Raw genomic sequence first — 12500 nt, 5'->3', positions numbered from 1 at the left:
TATATAAAAGATATAATTTAATGTTGTTACTCTTACTAAAGTATTTTATTTTGATTATTTATTACTTCTCTTCTAGCATACCTATTTTCTTATTTCCTTTCCTCACTGCGCTATTTTTCCCCGTTACAGCCTTTGGGCTTACAGCATCTCGCTTTTCCAGCTATGGTTGTATATATATATATATATATATATATATATATATATATATATATATATATATATATATATATATAGTTTCCTTGATAATTTACATTAATCTTTATTAATTTTGCATGATAACAATTGACTATTTTAATTTTACTTAAGGTGCGATTCCAGAGAGGAACCCAACTATCAACTATATATATATATATATATATATATATATATATATATATATATATATATATATATATATATATATATATACATATGTAATAATTATATATTACATGTTTAAAACACATGACCTAATAGGTCATTGTGGAAGTAGAAGCTAGTGTGAGAAGTGCTGTAGTCAGATCATAGCAGGATGTGAATACCATATCTCAGCAATGTAACATTTTTATGAAGAATAAACACAAATACGAATCGCGAGAAAGAGTTGTGTCGCCACCGGATGCAGGTGTCTTCCTATATTGATGTTTAGTTTACATTATGTGTTTAAATGCTGAGATAACTGACTATACGATATCTGTGATATCGATATTTTAGCCAGTTCTTACTAAGATGTCACACGGAATGACAGAGAGAGAGAGAGAGAGAGAGAGAGAGAGAGAGAGAGAGAGAGAGAGAGAGAGAGAGACGTTGTCATATTGCTTTAATGTCATAGAAATATCAAGGTCTTGAGCTATTATGGTCTTTGATTTCTGAACAAGCTGTAAGGGACTGTCTTTTCTCAACCTAATAACAGGTAAAAAACAGCCCAGAAGCGTAATCTGAATGGCGTAGGTAGCCAAACTAGAGAATTTACCCTTTAAAAAGCCTATTCTCCAGAAATATTACATTTCTATCTCTCCCAAAAGTTATATTCATGGACAATGACGGTACTAACTATAGTCATAGCTTCATAACCTTTCCCAAAATTTAATGTTCATAACCCTTCTCCCCCCCCAAAAAAAAAAATAAATAAAGAAAATATTGAACTTTGTTAGCAGAAAATAAACAAACTATATAGTGAAAAAACGTAGATGGAACTATAAATAGCGAAAAAAGAGGGGAGCTTTTTTAAATAAAAGGAGTAACGCTTGACCGTTCAAGCCCAGAGAAAGAGCGGAACACAATGAATGTTAATGAGGACGATTAATTAAAAATTCATCATTTCTAGATGGGAAATGAAACTCCCTTCGAACAAGAGAAAACATTTCAGACTAGGCTGGATGGATTCCCATTATGGGATATGATGAACACCATTGACAGAGACTCAACCATTCATAAAATGCATACAGACATCAATATACATATATACTATATCAACAGGTAAAAGAGGGGAATAATTTTTATATATTATGATTAATAAAAGTGAAAAACATTTTAAGATTATATGTACATATATACCCTCTCTCTCTCTCTCTCTCTCTCTCTCTCTCTCTCTCTCTCTCTCTCTCTCTCTCTCTCTCTCTCTATATATATATATATATATATATATATATATATATATATATATATATACATATATATGTATATATACATATATATAAATATATATATATATGTATGTTAAGTGTAGATATATATATATATATATATATATATATATATATATATATATATATATATATATATATATATATATATATATATACGCAAGATATATATATATATATATATATATATATATATATATATATATATATATATATATATATATATATATATATGTGTGTGTGTGTGTGTACACACACATATATATATATATATATATATATATATATATATATATATATATATATATATATATATATATATATATATATATATATATATATATTTCTACCTCATACTTGGGATCGAACGCTAGCCCCTTCTAATGAAAGGCCAGGTCGAAACCAACCATGCCACGAGAGGCCATAAAAGATATCGGAACCTGACGCTACCTAGCTGTCCGAGGATTTACCTGGCGAGACATCAGTCTCTTACCAGCGAGTTTTACCCGATATCCCGGCCCACCACGTGACACAATTGGTAGTAATTCATTCAAAATACCCCTAATGAGTCAATATGGATAAATATCAACACAACATCGTGTTCAAATAGAAATAAATTTCTACCTCATACTTGGGATCGAACGCTAGCCCCTTCTAATGAAAGGCCAGGTCAAAACCAACCATGCCACGAGAGGCCATAAAAGATATCGGAGCCTGACGCTACCTAGCTGTCCGAGGATTTACCTGGCGAGACATCAGTCTCTTACCAGCGAGTTTTACCCGATATCCCGGCCCACCACGTGACACAATTGGTAGTAATTCATTCAAATTACCCCTAATGAGTCAATATGGATAAATATCAACACATCATCGTGTTCAAATAGAAATAAATTTCTACCTCATACTTGGGATCGAACGCTAGCCCCTTCTAATGAAAGGCCAGGTCGAAACCAACCATTCTGTATCTCTAATAATATAGTCAAGGGATTATGAAGTTTTCCCTTTTCCCATTATTGTAACCTAATGCCTTTTTGTTTAAAGAACTAATTAATTAAGCAATTATTTTTGCGATTAGAATTGACGTTTTGACCGATTGACCTTAATGTCAGTAATCCCGTCTCCCGATAAGTGTCCGTCTCTCACTCTGTGTCACCTTTCCTGTGTATTTCTCTATCTGTCTTTTACTTTCTCTCTCGCTTTAACTCTGTCTCTCTCTGTATTCATAAGATTGTCAATACTTAAAATGTCTCGTTGTTTATCTTCTTATCTACATCTTTTCAACATTTTTATTCCATTCAATCTGCCTCATGCTTTCTCCATTTTTCTATTTCCTTGTCTCTCTGTCTTACTCCTTTTTCTCCCTGTCTGCGTGTCTATGTATGTCTATCACCATCTTTCTTTGCTGTTTACCCTTCTCTCTCTCTCTCTCTCTCTCTCTCTCTCTCTCTCTCTCTCTCTCTCTCTCTCTCTCTCTCTCTCTGTTTTGACGCACTATATAAACCGAACATTGTCGAAATTTCCCCTTCCGAAATTTCAATATAAAACCAATCACCTCTTGCCCCCCCCCAAAAAAAAACCAACTTCCTCATCTCCTCACCCCCCAAGGGCCTCTCTCCTCTAACCCCCCCCCCCCCCCCCCCCCGTAGGCCTCGCTCCTCACACACCCGAGAGGTGAGAATTCTCATTAGCCAACTCATTTCTGTCTCCTTTTTTAGCCATCACGTGTTGTACAGGTAATGTCTTTATCGGCTTGCTTATAACTACCACAGGTGCTCCGGGAAGGGGGGGGGGGGAGAAGCATGTGAGGCATGTCTTCTTTCCATTACAACCGATATCTTTATTATATACATACACATACATTTTGCCTACAATCTAAAATCCTATTTCTCTTTAATTATAATTATTCAAAACCAAAAAATTACTTCTTTTTATTTGATAAAACCTTAGGAAATAAATCCATGTGTCATATTGTTAAAAGTTAAAAAAAAAAAGTATTTTACTATCGTAAAATTGTTTGGAATAGGTAAAAATTTGGTCCGATATATAGGCTACAAAGGATTTTAGATTTTGAAAAGAAATAAAAACTTCCTTTAACTGTCAATATGGCACGCTATGTATAAAGTAATATTAAGAAAGTATTTAGAGCTATCGGAGACATATCATTATTATTGTTATTATTATTGTTATTATTATTATTATTATTATTATTATTATTATTATTATTATTATTATTATTATTATTACCTACAACCTTAGTTTGAAAAAATAGATGCTATAAGCACAAGGGCTCCAACAAGGAAAAATACCCCCTTGAGGAAACAAATAAACTACATGAAAAGTAATTTATAATGAATACTACAAAAGTACTGTGAGTGCAGACCTCCGTCAAGGCAGCTTATTTCTCGAAACCAGCTTGCCTTTCCCAAGATCAATTCAGACCGTAAGCGGGTTTGAAGTCTACAGCCATGTGCGAACTTGGGATTAAGGTTAGGGTTAATTTTGTTAACTTTTAGCTCAACCTTCAACTTTGACCTAGGACTTTTAAAATCTATTTAGGTTCATGTCTTAACAATTAATCCCTGAAAGTTTCACTACTCTATGAGTAAAATTGTGGTCAGGGCCCAGTTGCTCACAAATAAACAAAACAGACACACAGGGGCGAAAACATAACCTCCTCCCAACTTCGTTGGTAGAGGTAATAAGATATTTCAAAATCAGTATCAACGTTGAAATTGATTTGTGATATATCTGCCTGTCCTGGGGAAATATTATACCATCTTATTCTACCATGTTTTGAACATCGCTCTCCTATCTGAATCATATCCAACGGTCACTCGTCTAGAATTTCTGGCCAAAACTTTGAGGGATATCAAAGTTCTTAGCGCTGACCTATATCTTAATGTCTGGTACTGTCGTCAAATTAGTGGAAGCCTTATAAGGTTTTCCACAATTCTAACCCTCCTTTGCATATAGATCTTTCCAAAAGTATACTATTCTCCACTAGATTTGCAGTCAATTCTCACAGTCTTGTCTTTCGTAAGGCTCAATACTATACAGTATTCTGGAATTATATTCTAGCAGTGACTAAACTGTGGAATATTCGTAATTTAATTGATAAGACTTAAACATTTTAAGTTTATGTTGAACAGGCTGACATAAGACTCTCTTCGTAGATTATGAAAGATCTATTTAAACATTGTTACTGATCTTAGGATATTTTATATTAATTATTCATTACTTCCCAAGAAGATTATTTATTTCTTTTTTTACTTTCCTCATTGGGCTCTTTTCCCAGTGGGAGCCCTTGGGCATATAATACCCTGCTTTTCCAACTAGGGTTGTCGTTTAGCTAATAATAATAATAATAATAATAATAATAATAATAATAATAATAATAATAATAATAATAAATAATAATAAACCACTTTATTCCTGGCAAAATAATCTTTATTTCAATGTTATCCTGAATTTTCTTTGAAAAAAAAAATATAATATCAGAACTCCTATCACTAAAATAGACCTTATTTCACTATTATTATAAATTCTACCAGATAAATATATAGTATTTTTACATTTCCTCATCAATATAAACGGTACTTTAATATTTCACTCATTTTCCTTAATTTTTTTTTCTATTTCCACGAACAAAACGTAATCCTATTTCGCTGTCTTCATTATAATAAGATTTTCCCTCCCACCAAAAGAACTTTATTTTGTAATACAATATAATTTTAACATTTTCCTCGAAAAACTGTACTATATAATATTATTCTATCATAAAAATTTTCATAAAAAATTACTGTATTTTACTGTTGCTACATTTTTTTTCCGCATAGCATATCTTGCTTAACTAGATTAAATTATAATTAACATTTGATTTTATCCGCATAAGGAACCTTAATACACCAAATATACAATTTCAGATCAACAGTTTCCTAAATGTAAAAATTTCATATGTATGAAACTCCCCTGTCTTAAAAAATAAGAAGAGTCATCAAAATTTACAGAAGAGGAGCTTAGATATTCATTTGACCATCCCAATGCACAGAAGTACAGTCACTATTATCATAGTTCTTACCTAAAAAGAGGACCTTTGTATCTATTATCACAGCTTCTAGCACGAAATTAAACACCATCTCCCTATCAATAAACATTCTAAGTCATAATAATATAAACAATTAAACCTAATCACTGTAAATGTTTCCCCAAAACAATAAACTGATCTCTTTCCCACGCATGCGCATAGCACAACCAAGCAGACGACAAGCACATTAACAGTTTCATTCCCCAGTGGCGTCTGGCAACTTGCCCGCTACTTAAGTTGCCATTTTCTCCTTAACTTTGGCTTTACCCGAAGGTATTTCATTTCCGGGGGTCCTTTTATCAGGATAACTTTGGCTTTCACCCAGTTTCACTTTACTAACACATATTTGCCCAGTTAAGGAGCTCGCTCTTTCTGTTTAAGCTCAAGATGAGAGAGATGTTCGCTGCAAGAATTATTTTTCTATTTATTGCACAAAAGTCTGAAAAATAATTACAAAGTTATTTATTATGGGATGATGAAGATAATATTTTTCGCATAATAATGAGGAATTTGACAAAATATTTTGCATATATATTTCCGCTTATCATATCATCATCATCTCCTCCCACGCCTATTGACGCAAAGGGCCTCGGTTAGATTTTGCCAGTCGACTCTATCTTGAGCTTTAAATTCAATACTTCTCCACTCATCATCTACTACTTCACGCTTCATAGTCCTCAGCCATGTGGGCCTGTGTCATCTAACTCCTCTAGTTCCTTGTGGAGTCCACCTGAACACTTGATGAACTAATCTCTCTTGGAGAGTGAGAACAGCATGCTCAAACCATCTCCATCTACCCCTCACTATGATCTCCTCCGCATATGGCACTCGAGTAATCTCTCTTATAGTTTCATTTTATAATCCTGTCCTGCCATTGAACTCCCAATATCCTTCTGAGGGCTTATCATATATTGGAATAAATTTAAATAACTATTATGGTCAGGAGCGCTGGAGATGAATTTCGTTTTCTCAAAATATTATTATTATTATTATTATTATTATTATTATTATTATTATTATTATTATTTGCAAAGCTGCAACCCTAATTGGAAAAGCAGGATCCTATAAGCCCACGGGCTCCAACAGGGAAATTGCCCTATGAGGAAAGTTAAACAATTTTTTTTTTTTTTTTATAAATATTAAGACATCTCTCTCCGACACAGTTTGCATTAAGTAAATATTCAATATATGAATATGACATATATACGAAAGTCAAACACCCCGCTCTCCTTTCCAAACAATACCTCATCGCATTAAATAAAAACTAATTTTATTTCCGCTTCTTTGTTAGAAACTATTAAAAGAAAATTTGCAGAACATCACGCCCCAGTGAGAGCAAACCTGGTAATGAAGTTCAGAAACAAGGCCTTAAAATTATGGAGGCTGCTTAATTAACGCAGCTCAAGGTAGGATGAACTAGGGCGTAGAGATATCCTCATATACGACTCGAGAATTTGCTGAGGTTTGCCGAAGAAATATGAGAATTATATGAAAAAAATACTAGGAATTTACTGTTCATACTTTAGATTTATAGTGGGGAAAATACTTAGAATTCACTGTGGGCTTATAGCATCTTGCTTTTCTAACTAAGGTTATAGCTTAGCTAGTAATAATAAAACAGTAATAATATGTTTTAGATTTATAGTGGGAAAAATATGTTTTACATCTATAGTGAGAAAAATACTAAAAAATTTTTGTTCATACTTTAGATTTTTAGTGGGTAATATCCTCAGATTTTACTGTTAAAATTTTAGATTTTTATTGGGGAAAACACTCAGAATTCACTGATCATATTTTAAATTTTTTAGTGGGGAAAGTACTCAGAATTTATTTTTCCCATTGTAGATTTATAATGGGGAAAATACTCAGAATTTACTGGTCATATTTATAATATTATGGGGGAGGGGGGGGGGAATACTCAGAATGTAATGTTCATATTTTATATCTTTGCTGGGAAAATACTCAAAATTTACTGTTCATATTTTAAATTTTTAGTTGGGAAAATAGTCAGAATTAACTATTCAAATTTAGGATATTTAGTGGTGAAAATACTCAGAATTTACTGTTCACATTTTAGTTTTCTAGAGGGGAAAATACTCAGAATTTACTGTTCATATTTTTAGATATGTAGAAAAAAAATACTCAGAACTTACAGTTCATATTTTAAATTTTAGTGGGGAAAATACTCAGAATTCACTGTTCATATCTTTATATCTACATGGAAAAATATTCAGAGTTTTCTCCTCATATCTCTGATTTTTAGTGGGAAAAGTACTCAGAATTTACTTTTAAAGTTTTAGATTTTAGTAAGGAAAAACTCAGAATTTACTGTTCATATATTTAGATCTATGTAGGAAAATACTCAAAATTTACTGTTCATACTTTTGATTTTAGTAGGAAGAATATTCAGAATATTTTCTTTATATTTTAGATTTTGAGTGGGGAAAATACTCAGAATTTACTGTTCATATTTTAGATTTTAGTGGGGAAAATACTCAGGGTTTACTGTTCATGTTTTAGATTCTTAGAGGGGAAAATACTCAGATTTTACTGTTCATACTTTAGATTTTTAGTGAAGAAAATACTCACGGTTTACTGTTCATATTTTAGATATTTAGTGGGGAAAATACTCAGAATTTACTGTTCATGTTTAATTATTTACAGGGGAAAATACTCATATTTTCCTATTCATATAATTAGATATATTTGGAAAAATATTAGAATTTACTGTTCATATTTTAGATTTTTAGTGGGAAAATACTCAGAATTTACTGTTCATACTTTAGATTTTTTTTTGGGGGGGGGGGGATGCTCAGATTTTACTATTAAAATTTTAGAGTTTTAGAAGGGGAAATACTCAGAACTTACTGGTCATATTTTATATATTTAGAAAGGGAAAATACTCAGAATTTACTGTTCATATTTTGAATTCTTAGTGGACAAAATACTCAGAATTGCTCATATTTAATATTTTAGTGGGGAAAAAAACTCAGAATTTAATGTTCATATTTTAGATTTTTAGTGGAGAAAAACTCAGGATTTAAAGTCCATATTTCAGAATTTTAGTGAAGAGAATAACAAGAATTTACTGTTCCTATTTTAGATCTTTAGAGGATAAAATAATCAGAACTTAATGTTCATATTTTAGATTTCTAGTGGGGAAAATACCCAGAATTTACTGTTCATAATTTTAGATCTATTTGGAAAAATAGCCCGAATTTCCATGTGTTCACGGAAACAAAAACGTGGATCTTCTTAATTACATTATCATGTCTAAATTTACAGCAAATGTTCAGAATATCTGAGGCCGTCTCCCATATATAATAAGGAGAAAGTTTCTGAGTATGTATGTATGTATGTATGTATATATATATATATATATATATATATATATATATATATATATATATATATATATATATATATACATATATATATATATATATATATATACACACATGTATATATATATATATATATATATATATATATATATATATATATATATATATATATATATATATATATATATATATATATATATATATACATATATATATATATATATATATATATATATATATATATATATATATATATATATATATATATATATATATATATATATATATACATTTCTCTCCAGTTACTCTCAGCGGCATAGCCAGACGTATAACTCCCTCAAGCAAAGGTGAGAGACATTGTAGTTAGGAAGAGGAGAGAGGATGGGAAGGGTTGAATCTGTGTGCGTGTGCACATATCTATGTAAATATTTAGCCGTCATTTTGACGGGTCGAGTACACTAGTTTTACATGATTGACTGAAGATGTCTATACGTTTTAAAAACGCTGATTTTTACAATTTTCGGTTTCAATTTTAAAATTTTCAGAAGTTAGGAAAATCTATCGATAATATTACTATGTTTTTTTATTTTTTAGTTCTAAGAAAATTTAAACTTGCAGCGAATTTTACGTTGAACAAAATGATAACTCCCTCTTTGCTATTTATCTATTATATATCTATTGTAATGTTGTTACTGATCCTAAAATATTTTATATTTAATTGTTCATTATTTCTCCAGTAGAATATTTGTCTGTACTTTCTTTCCGCATGGGTCTACTTTTCTCTGTTGCAGCCTTTGGGCTTATAGCATCCTGCTTTTCCATTAGGGTTGTAGCTTAGACGATGATAATAACAATGATGATAATAATAATAACAATAATAATAATGATAATAATAATTACTAAGAAATTCCCAATTTTATGAGTATCTTAATGGCAAATGAGTATCGTTCGTCATGTACAAATATAGACAAAACAATACATTTGAAATAAATAAACAAAATATACAAACAGACGAACTTACATGCACAAGAAGGTACCCTAAAGCATTCATCTTTTGAAAAAGAAACCATTATAAATAAGAAATTATAATTAAACCTTACGCACGATTTTGTTCATTGTAGATTAAACATTAAACATCAGGTAACAAGGAAATAAATGAGAGAACGAGATAAAATGAAAAGAACGGAAGAGGAGAAGAGAGGAAGAGAATAAGTATAAAGAAGCTTCAAGAGTAGATAAATTTCTCAAATTTGGAAAATCTTGAATGTATAGGAGAGGAATAGATGAGAGAGAGAGAGAGAGAGAGAGAGAGAGAGAGAGAGAGAGAGAGAGAGAGAGAGAGAGATAAATAAATCTTCTCAAACAAAACTAGTCATCCCCCCCCATAAGTATAAAACTCACTTCAACATAATACTTAATTAAACAAATACAGCGATTGATTTAACTGAATACTGGTGTCCAGAGATATAATTACGCTCACCTTAAAACCCATTATCAATCTGCCAATTATGCAGAAAGTAAATCTCCCTTGTCTACAATTTTTATGCCGAAGTAGAATAGCATAGAGATTTCATTGAAATCAATGGCGACCTTTACCAAAACATATTAAACAATCAACCTTTCAAAACAGACCGTCACAATAATCAGCTAAATGAAGGTCCAGGTCGTATTCTTTCGATCTTCTTAGGTTTGATTCACACTAGCGGTTTATTGCCACGCGGTTTTATCCACATGGTTTAAACATCAATTAATACCAACGCTGCCCGCTTGGAAGAATTTCCGTTTCTTCCGCGTGGCATTTCTTCTGAGCGGCATTTCTTGCAAGTGGCATTTCTTCTGAGCGGCATTTCTTCTTAGCGGCCATTTTTACGAGCGGCATTTCTTCTGAGTGGCAATTCTTCCCAGCGGCATTTCTTCCCAGCACCATTATTTCCCCGCGGCCTTTCTTCTGAGCAGCAGCAATCTACTAGCCGCGCTCACTGCTAACTCCTGTCGTTCCAGTGTAGCGTCTTATAGAAACTACGTGGTCGCTGGGGAAAAAATCCACTTGTGTGAAAACACGCGCATGAATGAGTGAAAATTTTCTTGTGCAGAAAAAATCCTTACATGTGAAGTAATCCTTCGTCCCAATGTATAGCCAGGTCGGTCGCTCGATTCAACTTTTTCCATATATTTTTATTCATTGCATTATCTTCTCCAACCGCGCCTACCCAACTCATATCATTCCTTAGCAAATCTAGCCATCTGATCCACGAGTTCTGGTAATTGTCCCCCAAAAATATCACTAACCAACTAATTCCTCTAAATTGAATCCTGCTGAATGAAAGAACCTGGTTCCAGGAAAGGGCTTGATGGCCTAAACCTAATAATGTAATATAGTATACACTGAAGACGTGTTTTCCTTCCTATTTCAACATATAAGTGAAATACCTGGACAAATTACCAAGTAATCCCGTAAAACATTTACCAAAGCACAAAACTATACAGTTAATCCTTGTCAGGAAGCATGAATTCTATTACCTTTCCCTCCATGACAGTGATTATCATATATTACCCATTGTAGTTAGATAATTTAAAAGAAAAGAAATCGTTATCTGAATGCAGATTAACAACGTAGCCACATGATCCAACCAAGTAATACCTTAAACAAGGAAACTACCCAAAGGCCTCTTACCTAAAGACTCGTATATTGATTCTGAATTAATATATTCAAGAGACTTACCGCAGAACATCACCAAATGCAACTCTTACAATCTCTTAGCTAATAAAACACGGAGATGAACCTTACCTGAAGACAGGTGTCTTGGTGCCACTCTTATACCACAGCACCAGGATGACAGGGTTCTCCGGAGAGGACGTCCAGTTGCAGGGCAGCCTGACGGTCTGGCCCCTGATTGCATACACCGCCATCAGAGGAGCTGCGAACAAAAGAAAGAGTTTTGTTATTAACTAATTTTTTACTTTTTAAGACGGGGATGCAGTATCACTAGACAAATCTAATCTAAAATAAGCAATCAGAAATGGTTACTAAATTTTGACCATGCCGGTATTTACTGTTTTTGCACATGTCTACGGGCTTTGTACCCCCACTTCATATACTGGCAGTGTATGGTGAGAAGTGCAAAGTTGGTCCAGAATCGTCATTTTGATTCGGATTACTTCCAAAATTTAATGGGTTCTTTCGTAGCAAAATATCTATCCGTTGTTAAAATGTAGTGAAAATCCAGCAAAAAATGTTTGACGTATATCTGCTCACAGACAAACAAACGAACAATCAAATATTTATATATAGGCATAGAAAAACAAAATATTCTTAGCAGAGGTAATAAATTCTTTATTGAATTATTTAACCAAAGATGATAGCGTGTGTGTGTATATATATATATATATATATATATATATATATATATATATATATATATATATATATATATATATATATATATA

At 32.1% G+C, this 12500-nt stretch overlaps 1 protein-coding gene across 1 annotated transcript in view; it reads right to left on the bottom strand.

The window, feature by feature from the left end:
• Positions 1 to 12500, bottom strand: part of LOC137619017 (uncharacterized) — a 160446-nt gene that overhangs the window by 116656 nt on the left and 31290 nt on the right. Inside the window, 1 exon segment of the mRNA XM_068349216.1 lies at positions 11842 to 11971. Coding sequence (XP_068205317.1) covers positions 11842 to 11971 — 130 coding nt within the window.

The sequence above is a fragment of the Palaemon carinicauda genome, chromosome 25, assembly GCF_036898095.1.
Source record: "Palaemon carinicauda isolate YSFRI2023 chromosome 25, ASM3689809v2, whole genome shotgun sequence".
In the NCBI taxonomy this organism is placed as follows: Eukaryota; Metazoa; Arthropoda; class Malacostraca; order Decapoda; family Palaemonidae; genus Palaemon; species Palaemon carinicauda.
Note: the sequence above shows the minus strand (reverse complement) of the source record. Positions and strands in the feature narration are given on the sequence as shown.